This window comes from Podarcis muralis, chromosome 4 (assembly GCF_964188315.1).
Source record: "Podarcis muralis chromosome 4, rPodMur119.hap1.1, whole genome shotgun sequence".
NCBI classification, from domain to species: Eukaryota; Metazoa; Chordata; class Lepidosauria; order Squamata; family Lacertidae; genus Podarcis; species Podarcis muralis.
In genome coordinates, this window is record NC_135658.1 from 26,945,559 (window position 1) to 26,967,230 (window position 21,672).

At 42.9% G+C, this 21,672-nt stretch overlaps 2 protein-coding genes across 2 annotated transcripts in view; one reads left to right on the top strand and one right to left on the bottom strand.

Annotated features, from left to right (window-relative positions):
- Positions 1-21,672, bottom strand: part of LNX2 (ligand of numb-protein X 2) — an 83,430-nt gene that overhangs the window by 51,469 nt on the left and 10,289 nt on the right. The gene's annotated exons all lie outside the window — the stretch shown is intronic.
- LOC144327475 (syncytin-B-like) lies at positions 4,079-6,103 on the top strand. The gene has a single exon (XM_077927106.1). It carries the CDS (start codon positions 4,306-4,308, stop codon positions 5,806-5,808), a length of 1,503 nt encoding a protein of 500 aa, XP_077783232.1. The 5' UTR covers positions 4,079-4,305; the 3' UTR covers positions 5,809-6,103.

Consider the following 21,672-nt stretch of genomic DNA (forward strand, 5'->3'; position numbering starts at 1 on the left):
GTTGACGTTTATTAATGATTCAAAAGCCCTTATGGACTTTTTGCACAAAAAGGAAAATGAACTTGTTTGGAGACTGAAAAAAGGTTGGTTTATGGAAAGTAGAAGAGTTGGATGTTATTATTGAGCAAGGGTTTTGCATAAGTCTATAAAGCTGAAAGAGAATCAATCAGAAGTCTTCCCTCTTTCCTTCCTTCCTTCCTTCCTTCCTTCCTTCCTTCCTCTTTCTTTCTTTCTTTCTTTCTTTCTTTTCTTTTAGTTTATGTGTAAAATGTGCTTCGTTTTTTATGTTAAATGTTGAACTTGGCTTTTTTCAGCAAAGGTGTAAGAATAAAAAACTTTATTATTAAAAAAAGTAAAAGATTCAGAAAAGGACAACCAAAATGACCAAGCAGATGGAGTGCCTCTCCTATGAAGAAAGGTTGCAAAATTGGGGAATTTTTAAGTTTAGACAAAAGGTGGGTAAAAGGTGGTGTGAAATAAGTTCATAATATTATGCAAGGCATGGAAAAAGCGGATAAATAAGAGATTTTCTCCCTCTCCCATAACTCTAGAACTCATGAACATCCAGTGAAGCTTAAATATTGGCAAATTCCAGACAGATTTTTAAAAAGTGGTTCTTCATGCAATACCTAGTTAAACTATGGAACTCCCTCCCACTGGATGGCTTTAAAAGACGATTAGACAAATTCATGGGGGAAAGGGCTATTGATGGCTACAACCCAAGATGGCTCTGCTCTGGCCTCCACAGTTGGAGGAGCAATGCTTCTGAACGGCAGTTGCTGGAAACCACAGGAGGGAAGAAGATGCTCTTGGGCTTGAATTCTGCTTGCAGGTTTCCCTCAGCTACTGTGAGAACAGGATGCTCGACTAGATGGGCCACTGGCCGTATCCAGCAGGCTCTTAGGTTCTTAAATAAGAAAGTGCTTGGTCGACATGGCTGTATGTGTTGCACTAATTCACTGACTGAAGTAAAGCATACGTCCAAAGTTGCCCTCTCTTGAAAGCGAGTCCCATTAGTTTTAATGAGACTGCCTTCCACAGAAGGGTTTTTATGTCAACATGCCAGGAACCCAGAGTTTGAGCTCCCTCAAATGCAATTAGACATGCAATCCTAAAAACGCCTACTTAGAAGTAATTTCTATTGAAAACGAACAGAACTTAATTCCAAAGAGATTTGCCCAGTATACGGCAATAAGACGAGGGCACAGATGGCCTGCCCAGCAAATATGTAGACTCCCCTTCAGCCCAATGGGAAAGGGAAGTACTGAAGGTCCCTAGGGAAGTAGGGAGCTTGCAAGAAAATGGGAATCTAACATAAATATAATAAAAAATAGAAGAATGGAAAATTTGCCACTGGCTCCCAAACTGTACTGCTAGGGGGTAAGTTCATCTTTTATTCACAGTTAGTTTTTTATCTAGGTCCTAGGCAACCTCCCCGGGGCCACATGCTGGTACAGTGGTACCTCGGTTACATATGCTTCAGGTTACAGACTCCGCTAACCCAGAAATAGTGCTTCAGGTTAAGAACTTTGCTTCAGGATGAGAACAGAAATCGTCCTCCGATGACGCGGCAGCAGCAGGAGGCCCCCATTAGCTAAAGTAGTGCTTCAGGTTAAGAACAGTTTCAGGTTAAGAACGGACCTCCAGAACGAATTAAGTTCTTAACCTGAGGTACCACTGTAGTAGACAGGGTCAGAGGTAAAGATTTTGGGATATACAGTGGTGCCCCGCAAGACGAAATTAATTCGTTCCGCAATTTTTGTCGTTTAGCGAATTTTTCGTCTTGCGAAGCACGAAATCCCATAGGAATGCATTGAAAATCAATTAATGCGTTCCTATGGTCAAAAAAAGTCCAAACAAAGCCAAATTTGGTACAACAACAGTTTATTAACTGCTCTTTAAAGTCACACATACTGTAAAGAGCAGTTCAAAAATTGAAGGGAAAATAAATTAACTTTATAAACAAAACATGTCTTTGTTTTTAGACAAAGAAAACTGTGGGAAAATGATTGCTTGTACAGGAGGGCATGAGCAAAGTTCTTATTGTTACAGGGTGATCTCACAGCTAGAAGCATCCTTGGAGCATGAACAGCGCGTGAACAGCTCGTGCTGTCCCATATGATTGGCTAATGTGGCATGGCCTGATGCTCGCATAAGTCTAGTGCGAAGGTCCTTGTACTTTGTATCTTTCTATTTCACACAATAAAAGCTGTGCTGCATTAGCCCTAGGGCAGCCATATTTCGGAACCTAATAAGGTGTGAGACTGATTTTTCTTTGAATGCCGAGCTGCAACTCGACAATTGGTGCCCCGTGTGACTGACTTCGGATTTCACGTTGCTTCTCATCGTTCAGCGCTCACCACGCGTCTTTCATCCGCTTCGGATCCCGCACTCACCAACACGTCGTTCATCCACGTAGTGGATCCCTGGTGAGTGCTCCCGTGTGTACAACGTTCAGCTCTCACCTCGCCCCGCAAGGGCTGCAGACGCGTCGTTCATCCACGTAGTGGATCCCCGGTGAGAGCTCCCGTGTGAATGTGATTCTGGACTACGTTACGGACTTATCAGCACTTATCTCCGCCCGGACAGGGCAAAAGGCGCCTCTCTCTCATCCTCCTAAGGATCCCTCGGTAAGTGCTCCCTGCTCTTTTTGCAACTCTTGCAATCATGGGAAAATCTCTCTCTGCACCACAGAAAAAAATTTTTAAAGACCTTAAATTCCTTTTGGCCAGTAACAACCTTACTGTTCGGAAAGCTGACCTTAAGTCCCTTATAAAAGCCCTGGACACTCACTGTCCCTGGTTTCCCCAGGACGGAAATTGGGAGTTAGACGATTGGAAAAAAATTGGACACTTCTTTCAAAATCATCCTCAGATTGATGTCAAGGTTTTGCATGCCTGGGGTAACGTCTACAAAGCTATGTCATGCTTAACTCCTTCAAACATTCTTCTGGCTGCTGAAACAGCTTCTTCGCCCGCCCTCCCAGCTCCCGCTTTGCCTGCCTCAAGCCTTCCTCCTAAACCTCCGGACATTCTCTCTTCGCCTCATCCTGTCACTCCCCTGCATTCTTCAAATCCTGCAGCACCCCCTGCTCTTCCACCTCCTCCGCCCAAGGCATTTGGCACTGCTTCTACTACTCCTCTCCAAGAATCTCTCCGTGCCGCTGCTCCGTTGCTAGCTTTTGATTCTACAACTCCTAATCTCTTTCCTGTGATTGCTCCTGCCGCGCCAGGGGGAGGCCCAGCCCGGCACGAACAGTTTGATTTGAGATTCATAAAGGAACTGTATTCTTCTGTCAAGGACAATGGCCCTGCACCCCCAGCCCCCATTATGCTGAACCAAACTGATGTTCTTGATGGCTTAACTGGCGAAGGCAATTTTCTTACTATTGCCCAACAGTTGGCCCTTGATCCCATGTATTGGACAGCTACTACTGCTGCCGCCCAAGAAGCCCTGTCCTCTGTTCCTGATGACAAGAATGAGCGAGATGGCCGTTGGGGCAGCATCAGACAGGGCCCTACAAAGCCCTATGGACAATTTGTCGATCGCTTGGATAACACTCTTAAGCGGCAAGTTCAGGACGAAGCAGCCCAAGAACTGATTGTCCGCCAGCTTGCGTTTGAGGACTGTAAGCAAGCACTACGCCCTTTGATGACAACGCCAAATATAGCCATTGCAGATGCGCTTAAAGCCTGCCAGTCAGTGGACACTGAGACACATAAAGCTTGCCTGCTAGCCACAGCTTTGTCTTCCACCGTGTCCCAGAATCCTGCAAAGGATAAAACCTGCTTTGGATGTGGCAAAGTGGACTATTTTCGTGCGCAGTGCAGATCTACCGCACAGCAATGTCACTCCAGCACAAAGTGCCCCATCTTTGATACAGGCCAGGACTTGTCAATTTTCTGAAGCACATCTTAGATTGGTCACCCTGGTTATTTGGCAACAGGAATTTTACGCCTGCTGAACTTCATTTCTGGAAGGAAGAAATATTGCAGCGTCCTTTAGTGTCGTACAGGTTGCTTCCAGATCCACAGCTGTTCCAGTGTTTCCTGGCACGTTGAAAGACCATCTTCGTTCCTACCCCTTTTTCTCTGGGAAGCCACTTCAACCATCAAATATCATTACAGTTTTGTTGCTTCTTGTTTGGGAAATAAGCCTGGCTTTGAAGGATGCCCTCGTCAGACCGGCATCGCTTGGGTTTTGCCCCCCAGTAGCGACCATCCCATCTGTGTCACCACGTTTCGTTGGGTTTGGATTCTTGGCTCAGCAGTGCACGGAGCAGTACATGAGGCCTATTTACAGCAAATGGGCTCCTGTATCTGCAGAAATGGCTGTGTGGCTTCTCCTGGATTGTGGTTTTTACATGCCAATAATCGAGCCACGAAATATCACGCAGGTTGCTCGGAAACAGCTATTGGAATAATTCACCATTCTCACCCTTATTGCCCCCCCGAGCAACCAATATGGCATCGTCCTGAGTGGCCCCACAATTCCACTTCACACGGGTGGAGCCTCTCCGGGAACTTTGTAAAACGCCGCTTTCGTCGTGCTGCTCTTTTGCAGAAGGCCAGGAGGCCTGAACTTTATCATCAGATTTGGACTAACAATACTTACGTTAGAGACATTAATCATTTTGCTTCTATACTTAACCTTTCTGATTGTTGGATGTGTATGCATATCCCTCCTCAATCAAAAAGATCTGGCATTTTATTACATGGTATTCCTATAAATGCTTCATATAAGATTAGCAATAATATGAAAGACAATCGCATAAGTTTACCTCCTGTATCTCTATCGCTTGTAGAATTAGCTCCGTATTGTTTTCATTTTAATCACAATAGCAAAAAATTTTTAGGTCATTATCCATATTGTAATTGGACATATGAATACATTAATGGATCTTCTTGTTTTCTTAATGTTACAACCATGAGTGGCAGACCAAAGGTTTTAATTAATAATGTCACAACTTACATGACCTATGAACAACAAGCTGCGTGTAGAGACTTTTATGTTTGGTTCGACTGGATGAGAAAGAGCAGCAGAACTACATGTTTGCTTCAATCTGACTTATGGTTATTTTGTGGCACACATGCCTACAAAGAAATCCCCTCTGCCTTTTCTGGTACCTGCACGTTAGGTATAGTAGTACCCTTGGTGTATAAAATAGATAAGCTCCCAGCGGTTCGTTTGCGTAACAGAAGGGAAGTACAATCACCTATTTCTCAATATACAGGGACAGCCATTTCTAGGTCCCTTCTGCCTTCTTTAGGTGCAGCCATGAATTACCGTGATTTGCATAAATTGGCAAACTGGACAGAAAATTTGTTTAATTCCACCATTTTGGCTTTAAAAATGATTAACAAAGAAATATCAGAAATAAGAAATGTAGTTCTTCAACATCATTATGCTTTAGATGTGATCCTTGCTTCTAAAGGTGGAATTTGTGCCTTAATTTATTCTCATTGCTGCATGTATATAACTGATCAATCGACCAATATCTCTGCTACTATTGATCATATGGAACAAATGATAGCCCATAATCCTTTGAATCCACCTGAAGGTTTTGATCCATGGGAGTGGTTGTCTTCTTGGCTACCTAATGGATTATGGTTAAGAAAAATATTATTGATTGTAATTGCATGTATTGCTGGCTTCATTATGGTGTGTTGTTGCATTCAATGCATACCCTCTTTGATTTCCCAATGCACTGCATGGTGGTACCGACCACGGCCCACCACAGGGGTTACAAGAGGAATTTATGTTGCAAAGTGTAGACGCTTAGGCAATGAAGTATACGGTTTGGACTAATGGTCCCTCTTTTCCTCTAATAATATAAACAAGAAAAGGGGACATGTGGGAAAATGATTGCTTGTACAGGAGGGCATGAGCAAAGTTCTTATTGTTACAGGGTGATCTCACAGCTAGAAGCATCCTTGGAGCATGAACAGCGCGTGAACAGCTCGTGCTGTCCCATATGATTGGCTAATGTGGCATGGCCTGATGCTCGCATAAGTCTAGTGCGAAGGTCCTTGTACTTTGTATCTTTCTATTTCACACAATAAAAGCTGTGCTGCATTAGCCCTAGGGCAGCCATATTTCGGAACCTAATAAGGTGTGAGACTGATTTTTCTTTGAATGCCGAGCTGCAACTCGACAGAAAACAAAGTCGCGAGACGTTTTCGTCTTGCGAAGCAAGCCCATAGGGGAAATTCGTCTTGCGAGGCAAATCGAAAACGGAAAAACCTTTCGTCTAGCGAGTTTTTTGTCTTGCGAGGCATTCGTCTTGCGAGGTACCACTGTATCCAGCCTCATATAACCAACATGCTTAACTCTAATTAATGCATGAAGGGGTTAAGACCATAGAGTAAGCTGTCCTGCCAGGCTTAGCTAAGTCACACTCCCTCACTCTGGGAGGAATGGCTAATGTACTCTTTATTTTCCCACTTTCTACCATTATTCCACCATGTGAATCCTACCAGCTTGGCTCCAAGCTTAAGACCATATGGCTTTAGCCAGCCACCTTTGTGTTTCTATACAAACTATTTAGAAACACTTACCTTTCTGGAGCCAACCTAAGTTGTGTTACCTGTCTTTTCTTGCTGTTGTATGGTAAAGCACATGCATTGAAGAGTTTGTAAGTAAATCATTTTTAACTTACCAAACATGTAGTCTCTTTCTATGCTAAAGAAAGTAGAAAGCTTGGAAGCAACTTAGAAGGGGGTATTTTAAAGGTCTAACAGCCTGTATTTTCATGCTTTACTTTGCTTAATGTTTTGTGATCTTAAATTTCTGCTGGGGCTCTCTCACCAAAGACTACTTGCCCCAAACCTGGATTTAGGCATCCAAGGAATTCTCCTTTTTATTTTTTACTCGTATTTTCCCCTTCTAACCATATTAAAAACCAAACAAAAGTAAGCAGAGCATTATATGTGAATTGTACCTTTGTACAGCAGGATGGTTTCTTCACATTCACACATCCCTCTCTGTCCTCCAACCAGGCATGCAAGAAGCATTAAACTGTTGTAACACGCCCGCCCCCAAGGGCCTTATGATGAAGGGTGGGTGGTAACAAGGGGGCAATATTGCTTGCCGTTTTACAGATCTGTTTTAAGGATTCCGGAGCCTGGAAGCAGCTAGCAAGTTTGAAAGAGGGATTGCTGTTCATAATGTGTACATTTATTCCACTTTCACCTCTGAATATGCAGGGTTGTTTAACTGTTTAGGAAACCTGCAAAATTTGTTTGATCACGGGTAGCTGTGGGGGCAAACAAAGTGTGTGTATACAGCATGCGAAGCAACACATCTCTCTCAAAAGCTATTGCATGCCTTGCAATGGGCTACATAAAAGGCTGTTACGAAATCCAAAACACAACAAATTTGGCATTGTAATCCTCCTGCGATACCATATTGCTGCTCTACTGACTCCAGCTATTTCCCCCTCATTATTTCCTCACTTAAGCAAGCAGTCTGAGGAGTGTTGCCATCAACAGCAAAATCACACGGTCTCTCTCACCTCCAGCGTGTTTTGCTGCACAGCAGTCGATCCGTAACTACCCCATAACATGGTCTATTGTTGTTTAACATCCAGTTTTATTCTTCAATTACTCTGCTGGCTTGACTCTTAATTTATTACATTTTCTGGTACATTTGATTTTGGATATTATGACATCCTGGCTCATGCCATTAGAGAGGAAACATAAAGCGACGGCAATACCAGGGGATACGGGAGGACAGAATACCATTGTCAGCCTGGAAAATTAAGGCTATCGCTGCTTGCTTTGTTTCCTCTAGTGGCCCTTTCCCCATTGGCTCTACAATATAAATAGCATTTTAAAAATAAATAAATAAATTGAGGCACCTTTCATGATGCAAAGTCTGATAGCCTTGAATATAGGTAATCACAATAGTCTTCAGTGCCTACTGACTCCTAAATATGTTTGGATACATTAAAATTTGATATTTTGCAATCTTTGAATCTCATGCAGCAATTCTAGGCTCACTAACCTGGGCTCAGTAAAAAAAGGTAAAGGACCCATGACAGTTAAGTCCAGTCGTGAACGACTCTGGGGTTGCGGTACTCATCTTGCTTTACTGGCCTAGGGAGCTGACATTTGCCTGCAGTTTTCCCAGGTCATGTGGCCAGCATGACTAAGCTGCTTCTGGCAAAACCAGAGCAGCGCACGGAAATGCCGTTTACCTTCCCGCCGGAGCGGTACCTATTTATCTACTTGCACTTTGATGTGTTTTCGAACTGCTAGGTTGGCAGGAGCAGGGACTGAGCAACGGGAGCTCACCCTGTCGCGGGGATTCGAACCACCGACCTTCCAATCGGCAAGCCCTAGGCTCAGTGGTTTAGACCACAGTACCACCCGCATCTCACTAACATGAGCTCAAGTCCCACTGAAATAAGCATGTGAAATAAACACATGGATAGCTAGTTAAGTCAACTAATGAGCTGCCTCTTGAATCTGGACTACTGATTCGGGCTCAAAAGAGTTGCTGGCAATTGTGAAATAGTTTATTAAAGAGGTGAGATTATAGGAAATCTATGGTGGGGAGATTCATGGCCAGAATTGCGTCCACCACCTGCATTTAAAGCACATTGCTTCCCCTCCAATGAATCCTAGGAACCACAGTTTGATAAGGGTGCTGGGAACTGTAGCTCTGGGAGGCATAAACTACAATGCTTAGAATGTATTGTGTGGTGTTGTCCTGTTTAGTTAGGCCTTGGCACTTCAGTAGGCCTCTAAACACAGGCCTGCAGCAGGGTTTCTCCTGAGCCAAGGAAGAGATGGAAGTGGGGAGGAGACTGGGTTATACTGAAGGGAAAGTACACCATTAAGTCACTGTGCCTGAATAAAACTCATTTAATGTCTCCCAATTATTCCCTAGGTACTGAAATTATAAGATGTAGTATATTGTACAAGCTAGCTTTTTTTATCCAGGCCTTTGACACCTGAGATATATGGTATTCTTCTGGTTGTAAATCAGGTGGGTAACAATAAAGTAAAACAGTTTTTAAAAACTATAAAGCAAAAGAATAAAAGCAGCATTTAAACACTAAAGCAGCAGAATAAAAAAGATTAGAAGTACATTGAAGGCCATAAAAGCTAATTTAACCAGAGTAGCTTCTCACAAGTTGAAACAATTCAATGAAAGGACAACCACTCGTGGCCTAAAAGTCTTCCTGAAAAGGAACCTTTAAAAACAGCCAGCAGACGAAGGGAACTTTATATACTGCAGTTGTCTGTGGCTGTAGCATTAGCTGCAATCCTTTCCTAGGAATAGGGGGGTCCAGTTTGCATTTAAAAGCAAATGTACCTAGTCTTCACTTTCCAAAGCAATATCATGGACATACAATCAGTGCTTTCTTAATAAATAAATAAAAAAATAGGTGCCGGTACTCACCATGAAGTTGTTACAGTAAGTGCCACACTTTAAAAAAAAAATAATAATAATGTGCGTATCCTTGAATACCCATGGAAAAAAACACTGCATCCAATTTTAGCTGAATGTTGGGAGATTCAGGCAGCATACATGGAACTCGCTAACACAGGAGTGGTAGAAGCCAACATGAATGGCTTTAAAAGAGGATTGGACAAATTCATGGGGGAGAAGGCTATTGGATGGCTACTAGCCACAATGGCTGTGCTCTGCCCTCCACAGCTGGATGCAGCAATGCTTCTGAGTACCAGTTGCTGGAAACCACAGGTGAGTGCTCGTGTGCTTGAATCCTGCTTGCTGGTTTCCTACAGGCATCTGGTTGACCACTGTGAAAACAAGATGATGCACTTGATGGTCTGTGGGCCTGATTCCGCAGGCTGCTCAAACTGAAACACAGCCATTCTCTGAAATTTGCTTTTCTCTGAACTTTGCAGTGCAGTTCTCTAGCTGAGTAACGTGTATAAAAATGCATATGATAAGGTAAAGTGTGCACACATAAAAACACATATATTTGTGAAAAGGACCTAACAAAAATTCATTATATTATGGAAAATTGGTTTGCAAAAAATGTGTCTAATAGGCAAAACTGCAGAGACCATTTTGTCTGTGAGTCCTGGAAGACCTGCTCCCTGCCTTGCCAACTTTTTTCCACCTGGTCTGGGAGGGTGGGGCCCTGACTGACTCCAGCTACAAAAGCTGCTGAATAGACCCTTGGGCTATTTAGGGGGTTTTGTTGTTGTAATTGACATTAATTTTTGTATCTTTATTTTTAGATCTTATTATTTATGTGGAAATTGTTTCACTTTGGTTGTGTACTTTTTGATTTGTTTTATTGACTGTTTATGACTTTTGTTACGTGTTGTAATTATGTAAATCTTGTCATGTTGCAAACCACCTTGAGCAGCATACAAATAAAACGGTGATGTGGAGGCTCGCATTAAGTTACTAAATAACTATTCTCTGTATGGAATCACACAAATAGCTTTTGTTCAAGGTGCACCCAGTCAATCTTTAAAGGAAACACGGTTATTTTCATTATGTTACAGAACAGATTTTTAGAGAGTGAATTCTGTACAATATTTTTTTAAAGTGGTAATTACCATGGTGATGTACTAGTATGCACATTTTAGGATATTACGCATAACTTGCAAAAGAACATGGCACTGTACCAAGGAGAGTAGTGGGTTGGGGGAGAAAGATTCAGATGTTTTCAGAAGTCTCCATAAACAGACAAATATTTCTGAAAGCTTCTAAAGCTACAAGTTCCACATTCCCTGTAATCGGCTTACTCCGAGCTGTTCTTAGAACATTTTTCTACTATATTACCCAGATCTCTTTGATACTGAGCATGATCTAAAGTCCTGCGCACACAGATTTCTATAAAGAAATGAACGACTTCTGTACCACCTTCCCACCCCCACCCCCCAAAAAAAAATTGGTCACAGAGCAGTTTCACAGAAAATAAACCTAATATTAAAAACAAAATACATAACAAACAAAAACAATGAAGCAATTCTCACGAATTACATAAAGAAGCTCCATTTTTGAAAACCACAAAGATGACCTCATTAGCCACTAAAAGGTGGGCTTTTTCCTGGAAGTGAGGAAGTCATTCCACAGGTACAGAGTCACCACTAAAAAGGCTCTTCCACAGGCTCTTGCACTATGAACTCCATTTAATGCAAGAACTTGGAGAGCCTCCTGCGCTGATCTTAATACACAGGCAGGCTGCTAAGGGAAGAAGATGCTGTCCTAGGTTGCTCAGTGCTTTAAATGTCAACACAAGAACATTGAGTGGCAACCAGAGCAACTGTCTGAAAATAGGCATTATTTGCCACTGGTTCATTAAACAATCTATTGCCTTTTAAACTGTTGGGGGGTATTGTTATTGTTTGTTACTATGTTATATATATATTTGTGTTTTCATATTTTAAACTGCCCCATGATCTTCAGATGAACAGTGGTATCGGAATTATACCACTACTACTCCTAGTAATAATAATAATTTCTAGCCATGAACAGAGTACCTATAAACTCCTCCGTTAAAAACTACAGAAACAGGCTACTTTTCCCGGAATGTTTCCCACCCCTCACCTAGACTTTTTGAAATGCACATAAACAGTCTATGGCAAATCACTCATCCTGGTGTAGCTGCACCAACTCCACATGGTTTCTGAACTGCCTCCTTTTGCTTCTAAAACTGGAAAGCTATTGCATGTATTTGAAAACTCATTATCAGCGAGACCAATTCCACAACCGCTTCCAACAATAAATGAATTCTGGATTCACTTAAATCAATGGCATGATAGTCCTATTGATTTTAACAGAATTAGGAATTCATCCTTGGCTCTTCAGTAAATCCAGAGCTTAAACATCTGAACAATGTGGGGAGGTGAAGGGGGGGAGCTTAAAAAAACCCTCTATAATCTTAAAACTCATTTCATAAGCATTCTGCTTGCATTTTGAACTAAAAGCTAAATAATCTGCCCGGCTTCAACATTCCTTGTATAGTTGTACCATTCTGGTTTTGATTTATTGCACACCCCCAAGGTCCCAGGGCAGGTTACAATAAGTTAAATTGCAATCACACAAACAGGATGGGTCCTAAAATATAAACATCTCAATTTGTCAAAGATTAGAGCAAAGGGGGTCCATCTTCAGCGTAAGACAACAACTGTATAGTGAAGATACCAGGTGCACCTCTACATGAAAGTAGTTCCACAAGCAGTAAATGCAACCCAGAAACTACGGTGTTATCGGTACAGAAGGATGAAGCAGAACAGAGCCATGCATAGTAAGTAAATATATGATCGCTACCAGAGCTTTGAAGCCCAATGATATAATTAGCCAACAGGATATGGATGGGATATTGTGAATCTCAGCACAGTAAAGATGTTTTTTAAAAGATTATAACAAAGAGAGTCGAGCAGCACCTTTAAAATTAACAAATTTAGAATGGAATGAACTTCCATGATCTAGGCTTGATCAAATGCATGAAGGAGAATTATCAGCTGCAGGGATAAGTATACATGGGTGGAATTGTAAGCGAAATAAAATGCAAAGGATACCGATTAACAATTCAATTACAGCTAGAATGTATGCAAATTAATGTAAGTGACCCTATTAGACTTCTTGTATCTCATCAAGTGGACTCTAGTTCACACAAGCCTATACCAGAATAAATTGGTTAGTCTTTAAGGTGCCACCAGATTCTTTGTTATTTTACATTGATTCACAAGACCTCACCTCTAAAAAAAAAATTATGCTATGCCAGTTTTGTTTAGGAAGACACACACCTTAGGAAAGCAGGAGAAACAAAAGCATACCACACACAAATACAAACCCAAAGAAGTCTGCCAGGAATAAGTCTGCTGATTAACTGGATAAGAAGGCAAATTTTTAATCTGATCAATTTCCATTAAAAAGATGATAAATAGCCATCTTTAACATGTTATTTTTTTGTTCCGCATTACAGTAACACACTAAAGCCAAAGTAGCCACAAACAAGGGACAAGTATGTTCTTAACTACCATCCCAGCTGATTAAAATTGGGCCCCACCAAGTAATCAACCTCAAGTTTTGGTACTATTTATTTTAATGGTCACTGTTGAGCTCAACAGACCATTTAATTTGCTTCTACTCTCAGCCTGTTACACACCAAAATCAATAAGAAAAGTGTTAATCTGCAACAGTGTGGTGTGGATCTGGTCAAACACAATGAGTGAAGCAGTAGGATCCGAAACTGAAATCGCAGAAGTTGATTTTCTACATTAAATTTCAAATTCACAGAACCAGCCCCTCTCGCTTTGACAATATTTCCATCTGCGATTTCAATTTCTGATCCTACTGCTTCATTAATTTCATTAAAACAGTCTTTTCAATAATTATACCTTCCTGGTTGATAATCCCTTTCTGTCCCTCTGAAAGAACACACACCTGAATCTGAATCATATTAACATAAACTACTTTACTATCAGATTTCATTCAGGTTTACAGAGTTTTTCCTGAAGGCAGGCTTAGGTTACATAACAGATAAACTATATACAGTGGTACCTCGGGTTAAGAACTTAATTCGTTCTTTTAATTTGGATTTATACCTGTAAGAAGTTTTGATTGTATGTTTGTTTTTCTTTTTTATATGTTTTGTTATTTGTCATTTTGTGTTTTATTTGTTATAAATTTGGAAAACCAATTGAAAAAAATTGAAAAAAAGATAACTTAATACATTCTGGAGTTCTGTGCTTAACCTGAAACTGTTCTTAACCTGAAGCACCACTTTAGCTAATGGGGCCTCCTGCTGCTGCCGCTGCACCACCACTGCACGATTTCTGTTCTCATCCTGAAGCAAAGTTCTTAACCCGAGGTAATATTTCTGTGTTAGCGGAGTCTGTAACGTGAAGCGTATGTAACCCGAGGTACCACTGTACTAGATCGTAGTGAGTCATGAAAAGACTGCAACCGAGCAGTTACCAGTTAACACTCCTTGCAGCAACTGACCAACAGACCAACTGACAAAACTGCCTGCCACATAGAGGCAGTTAGTCCTCTCTCGGAATGTTGGACTTGACTGACAGCTTTATATCCAACAATGAGAACCCTACCTTAAGGAAATGCATTTCAAACAGCTGTCAGCTCTGGAGTGCAATCTTCTGGGAAGATTCCCTGCAATGGTCCCATAGAAACTAAGCAGAGCAGCAGAGGGCACTGTAGTATGCCCCTGAGACACTACAGTGGTAAAATCCTGCTAATCACAATGCAGAGAATTTGAGGATTTCGCTTTCAAGCTGCAATTCTATACCCAATTACCTGGACGTCACTGACCTCAATGGGGCTTACTTCTGAGTAAACATGGACGGGATTCCACAGCCAGTGCATAAAAGTAGTGGCCTTTAGAAATTCTATGTTTTTAACTACACACAAAAAAAGGCATATTACTATACAAGAACAGTTAACAGCCACCTCCTAGGCAAAATAATTTAAAGGGTGATACTGTCCTGTAAGAGTTTTAGAAATTGTCAGTCTGGTATTGAAGTACAAGCATGATCTACATATTATTAAAACAACCATGTCAATAGCCCAAAGATGGAAAACTTGGAATGCCTCTCTTCACGCAATGTTATTGAGTGTAATAGTTCTTAGATCAGCATTATTCTCCCCTCAGAAGTACGCCGAGATGCATCAGACATCCTGACATTGATTTAAGTAGATTTGTACAGCTCTTGGGAGGTAATGGTTCAGTTTAATGCACTAGCAATTATGGCTATTAAAAAATGTACATTAGGCAGCAATCCTAAAAACAATTATCTGGAACCATGTCTCACTCCGATCAATGGAACTTACTTCCAAGTAAACAAGTTTGAGACAGGGTGGAGCAAAATGAAAATATGAGTGGGTACATGTGGATGTTATGTGTGTGTGTGGGGGGGGGGGTAACAGACAGTATGTGTAGGTGGCCCCAACCACTTTTGGCATTGGCTATGTCCAGTGATGGCCCACAGAAGGTTAATCATGAGGGAATGCAGCCCTTAGGCTGAAAAATGCCCCCTTCCTTGCCATAGCCACTGGCAACTCAGATCTATTTTCAAATCTCTTAGTAGGTGTAGATTCAATTCCCACAATTCCAAGGTCCCAGTTTGGCTCAAGGACTTTCAGTGCTGACATCTAATTTCTTTATAGTCCACTTTTCCTTCAAGGAGCTCCCAATGTGAGTTATGGTACATTCCCCCTCCCCATTAGTCCACCCCGACCACCACCCTGTGGTACCTGTAGGCTATGAGGCAGCGAAGGCCGCTCAGTGAGCTCAGTGGCCAAGTGGGTATATGCCTGAATACCTGAAGGAGCATCTCCACCACCACTGTCCAGCCTGAACACTGAGGTCCAGCCCCAAGGGCCTTCTGGTGGTTCCCTCATTGCGAGAAATGAAGTTACAGGGCAAAAGGCCTTCCTGGATGTGGCACTCGCCATCCTATCAGATGTCAAAGAGATAAACAGTTATAAGACTCTCTGTAGACATCTGAAGCCCTGTATTGGAAAGCTTTTAATGCTTGATGTTTTCTTATGTTTTCTTATATTCTGTTGAAAGCCACCCAGAGTAGCTGAGGCAACCCAGTCTGATGGGAGGGGTACAAAATTGTTGTTGTTGCTGTTGTTGTTGTTGTTATTATGCCTGACACACTAACGCATAAGTGGGGAATCGCAGGCCTGGGGGCCAAATGTGGCCCTCCAAGCTTATCTATCTGGCCCTTGGAGGCCTACCCATGCCATACTTCTCACTGGTCTGGTTTTATACACCAAATATTTTTACCTGGATTATTTTCCCAGTCCTTTTCTAACCTTTCAGACTGCATGGGTTCTATTGAGCAGATTCTCTGCAGCAGCTTGTGAGTAAACATTTAACATATACTGAATAACAGCCGGTGCTGCTAATTGTAGATTATTATTCCTCCCTCCCTCCCTGAAAATAACTTTTCTCCGACACGTTTAACATTCAAAGTTTCATAAATCTCACTATTTTTTTAAAAAATTGCACATTAAGAACACCAAGTTACTGTTTCCAACTTTAGCTTTAAGTCACCTTAATAAGGATATAAAATTAATGTGTAGATGTGCTCAACTGTCACAATGAAATATAATCCTAGTTATAAAAGTAAATCTGCAGAACAGCTAGCTCTTCATGCGTAAAATTCGGCTTTATCATTAGTTAAGTGAGCACGAACCTCTGATGCAAGAGATGGGTAATAGGATCATCACTAAAGAAGGGGGTGGGGGGAAGCCTGATTCCCACCCCACCCCAAAAAAGGTTCCCTCCCACCAAATTAAAACTAGCTTTCTCCAGTGGGGGGGGGGGCGGAGCATACTACTCCAACACCAGCCTAACAAGAGAAAATGTGATGTTCTACTGGCCAACATGTACCGTATTGACCCAAATATGTCACACTCCCCCCCCCCCATTCCAATCGTGAAACGTTAAAGTGTGGCTTATATTCGCGACTTTACGCCACCGGTGAAGCAACATGGCTCCCCCCCTCAGGAAGCAGTCTGTGAGCATAGGGCAATGATGTGCAGCCCACCCGCGATGCCGAAGCCTCCCTCGAGCCGCCAGAGATAAGGGGGAAGAGGGAGAAGGCCGCTGGCAAAGCAACATGAACCCCCCCCCCCAGAAAGCAGCCCAGGAGCATGGGGCAACAGCGCCCGTCCTGTCCCATCTGCGGCTCCCAAGCCTCCCCCAAGCAGCCAAATTTTAAAGGTGTGGCTTATTTGCGGGTGCGGCTTATACAGTATTCGGGCCAATACGGTAGCTTGAATGAGGATGCCTGATGTCTTCCCACTGGTGTCAGTCTGTTTCTTAAATTCGGTCCATTCTGGAGAGGATTAGAGTCTAACTAGGATGGACTGCCTTCTTTGGGTCCAATTGATGGAGCTTGGCTGCTTCACACCCAGCATTCCTTTTGGCGCAGGACCTAGTAGTGACTGGTGCTGCTTGCCCCTCTGCTTACATGCAGAAGGACCCAGGTTCAATCCTTGGGATCTCCAGATAGGGTGGGGAAAGACCCTTCTGCCTGAGACCCTGGAAAGTCGCTGCCAATCCGTGTAGGCTTTTTCAACCTGGTGCCATTTATTTATTGCACTCCTGTATCACACCCTGTGTTGGAGATGGCTTAAGCAGCTCGCCACAATAAAAACAATCCAAGCAGTAAGAGCTATTTAAAAAGAAGAAGTTAAAAATTCATAAAAGCTTACACCAAAATAGCAAGCAGCTTAAAGATCATAATCTATAACAGATCCCAAAGGAAATATTAAAAAGATGTACTTTGCATCCATTCCAGAAAATTCAAAAGGGGTGAACTGATGCCATCACCTTCAGGAGCTCATTCAAAAAGCTCAGGACGGCTAATAGCTCCTGTTAATAGCTACAAGCATTTCTACTTTGCTAATGCAAGGATTTGGAGCAGGAACTTCCTAGACCTTAAAGGGAGTTGGACTTCTTGAGAGACATGCAGTCTCTACAGATTTACGCAGTACTGTACTTTTATCAAGATAGGAGGTACCTCATTTTTAAACAAAAAATACTGCCTGTGGCTACCATACTACTGCTGAGTGAAAATCAGGTGGGCATCTATTCTGTATCACCAACTGTACAAAAAAAGTGAAGAAAGGGGTGCTTTCTCCTGAATCTTTTTTTTTTACTGTAAACCATCAGAGGAAGCTCATGGGAAGTGTTAGGCACTCCTCAACGGACGGTGCAGTTTTAACCACTCACCTGCTCTAAACTAACAATCTATATGTGAGTCAGAGGACGCCCTTCCCATGTTACCTGGATTTCTATAACAAGATGTGATGCTTCACTCCATGAAATTAAGTTGATGGTGTTGAACACTTCCTACAAAGGAGCAGAGGGAAAACTCTGGCCAGCAGGCCTCACTAGGTCCACCAGGCCTCCCCATGTGGCCCACCAGGCCATCTCCCCAAGGTATGCGCAGCTGACGAACACCTGATGTCACATGTGATGTCATGGTTTGGGACAGGTAAAGATGCTGTTCCTTGACAAAGTGAGGCTTGCAAGCACCGCCAATCAGAGACCAGCAGTCCCTGACAATCCCTGGGCCTTGAATGTTCTTTAAGGTCCAGGGATCTCAAGTTATGGGACACGGGTGGCGCTGTGGGTTAAACCACAGAGCCTAGAACTTGCCGATCAGAAGGTCGGCGGTTCGAATCCCCACCACGGGGTGAGCTCCCGTTGTTCGGTCCCTACTCCTGCCAACCTAGCAGTTTGAAAGCACCTCAAAGTGCAAGTAGATGAATCTGGCGGGAAGGTAAACGGCGTTTCCATGCGCTGCTCTGGTGCGCCAGAAGCGGCTTAGTCCTGCTGGCCACATGACCCGGAAGCTGTACGCCGGCTCCCTCGGCCAGTAAAGCGAGATGAGCGCCGCAACCCCAGAGTCGGCCATGACTGGACCTAATGGTCAGGGGTCCCTTTACCTTTACTATCTCAAGTTATCTTTGCCACTCGTGCACCTTTGCTGTACCCCCACTTCCTCCCAAAAAAGCAAGCTGTACAATTGCGAAAAGTTATTCATGTGCCACATTGCTTATTTGCAGAATTAAACCTTTACTGGAACAAATATTGCAAAAAGCAAAGTATTAAATGACAAAAAGGATCTAGAGGATTTGTTCATTATTCAGCTAAGCTAATGATCCAGGTGAAAATATTTTATGTTTCAATGGAAAATGCAAAGCAATAAAGCAGCTACACTATATCCACATGCTCCATCTTTGAAACATTTATACAATCCTAATTTGACAGAAAAGTGTAGTCGTTGTATGGGCTCTTATGGAAATATTCACATTTTAAGTTAATTATATGAATGCTTGCAAGGTTAGAGCCCAAATCAGCACACATTAAAACATTACTAGTTGCTTTCACATTATGACCTAACATTTACAGCTTGTAATTAATGGCATTTGAAATTATTTAATTTTCAAATTTGCAAGGGGCTATAATTTATACACAACAAATACCAGTCATTTAATAAGGGAATCAAGAGGCATGAGCATCAATTATATCTTACTAAACTGCTAAAAATTGAATTCAGTGATACTTTTAAATATCCTAACCAAGAGTCGCCAGGCTGATTCAGAACTTTGCTTTCCACACCAATTTTTTAAGTAGCCTCACTCACAGCAATTCCCAGGGCTGGCATAGGAATCACTCCTAAAAGAAACCGTAACTCCCTGGCCCAAAAGTTGCTGCTGATTCAAGTGCCGAAAACAGGCTGCTTGTTTTGCGAGATTTCCCCTAACGCTTTGCATGCACGTCCATATGCCCACTTTCAACATGCTAGGGGGCCAAAAGGCTCCAATGCATTAACTTTAATGAATGTGCTGCCATATTAATTGGTAAAAGGCTGGAGATAGGAGCCTTCTTGTCTGTGAGTCTAGAGCAACCTTTGCCAACCTAGTGCTCTCCTGATGTTTTTAGACCACAACTCCCATCCGCCCCTGGCAACAGAGCTCAGGAAGCTGCCTTGTAACCAAGCCACAGGTCCAGCTAGCTCAGTACTGTCAACACTGGCTGGCAGCCGTTCTCCAGTGTTTCAGACAGCCCTACCTGGAAGGGAAGGTGATAACACCTGGGGCCCATTGCACACAAAGCATGTGATCTACTAGGTAAAGAGTCCCCTGGCCATTAGGTCCAGCCGTGGCCGACTCTGGGGTTGCGGCGCTCATCTCGCTTTATTGGCCGAGGGAGCCGCCGTACAGCTTTTGGGTCATGTGGCCAGCATGACTAAGCCGCTTCTGGTGAACCAGAGCAACACACAGAAACGGCGTTTACCTTCCCGCTGGAGTGGTACCTATTTATCTACTTGCACTTTGAAGTGCTTTTGAACTGCTAGGTTGGCAGGAGCAGGGACCGAGCAACGGGAGCTCACCCCGTCGCGGGGATTTGAACTGCCAACCTTCTGATCGGCAAGTCCTAGGCTCTGTGGTTTAACCCACAGCACCACCCGTGTCCTTTGTGATCTACTACTGAGCTGCTATCATCATCATCATCATCATCATCATTATTATTATCTACAGCGGCAATCAACTTGATTAATTGATTGATTGGCTTATCATAGAATTGGAAGGGACCAGGAGGGTCATCTAGCCCAACCCTCTGCAACGCAGGAATCTTTTGCCCAATGTGAGGCTCAAACCCATCACCCTGAGATGAAGAATCCTGTCCTCTGGAGCGGCAAAGAACAAGCCTCAGAGGAGGAGGGCAAAGACCTGCAACAGAAATCTTCTGTCATGCTAATATTTCATGCACTTCTTTTCTATCGGAAGGGAATTTGTTTCCACAAAGTCAGAGCAGCATATGGCACAAGCATCTTTACTGGGACAGCAGCTCAACCCCCATCTGATGTTCGTTTCCTAAGCCCTCTTGATCTCCTGTCTGATTGTATGCTTAGGAAGTGTAAAACATCAACAAGTCAGGAAGAATCAGGAATTCACATTGGCCACATTGCTTGTTTAAAGGGATGGAATGAAGGTCTGGCCGGGAACAGTTTCCCTTCTGAACAAACGACAACAAAAGGTTAAGTGCACTTTATCATTTAGGAAATCATTTTCAGAAGCAGATTGTCAAACATACCTTCAGCTAATCCATAACAGATTTTTTTTTTTACTGCGTACAAAAGAAAAACACTAAGCTCACAATATAATGTAATTAAAAAAGGAATTAAAGGAAGCTCAGAAGTACTTAATAGCGGATTTCTACAAAAGCAAACAATCAAATAGCACTGAGCATGCATTAGTAAATGGGAGAAGAGAAGGGGGGTGGATCAAAGAGGGCAGGCTTGTATCTGCCCATGCCACGTCTGAAATAATTCATGTGCTCACTAGTTTTTATTTATTGGTGCAATTTTAATCCCACCCTTTGGCACAAGTAATCTCAGGGCAGCCAACAAATCCAAAGGTCCTCTTCCACTGCTTGTATCCTCACAACTACCCTACAAGGTAGGTGGTTATGCTGTCAGCAGAGGACTTAAGACGTTCATGGCATCCCTCTGCCAAATGAGCAGATGCACAGCAGGTCTGGCCCACCACGATTTGAGTTAACATTACCATCTAAAGCACTGTTTCCTAAACTTGGGCCTCCAGCTGTTTCTGGACTACAACTGCCATCATCCCTAGCTCGCAAGACCAGTGGTCAAGGATGATGGGAACTGTAGTTCGAAAACAACTGGAGACCCAAGTTTGGGAAAAGCTGATCTAAAGAGAAGTGGGGGGCTTTAAGTCCATTAAGTCCAGAGTCTGAAACATAGCTATTGATGGCTGTTTGCCATGATGGTTATGCACAGTCAGAGACAGTGATGCTTCTGAATCTCAGCTGCTGGAGGAAAGAGTGCTCTGGCTACTGTGAGAACAGGATGCTTGACTAGATGGGCCATTGGCCGTATCCAGCAGGTTCTTTTCACATTCTTATGAGATGGGGAACCTATGGTCTACCACGTGCTGTTGGATTCCAACTCCTGTCAGCCCCAGGCAGCATGGACAAGGCTTGGCAATGATGGGAGTTGTAGTCCAACAGGCTTCTCACCCCTGGTCTAAAACTGCCCAGTTGCACTGGTTAGGCTGGGAGATGACAACTGCTTCCAGGTCACTCAGTGAACTTCATGACTGGGGGGGGGGGGATTTGAACCTGGGTCTCCACTGTTGTGGCCCAGCACTCTAACCACTACACCA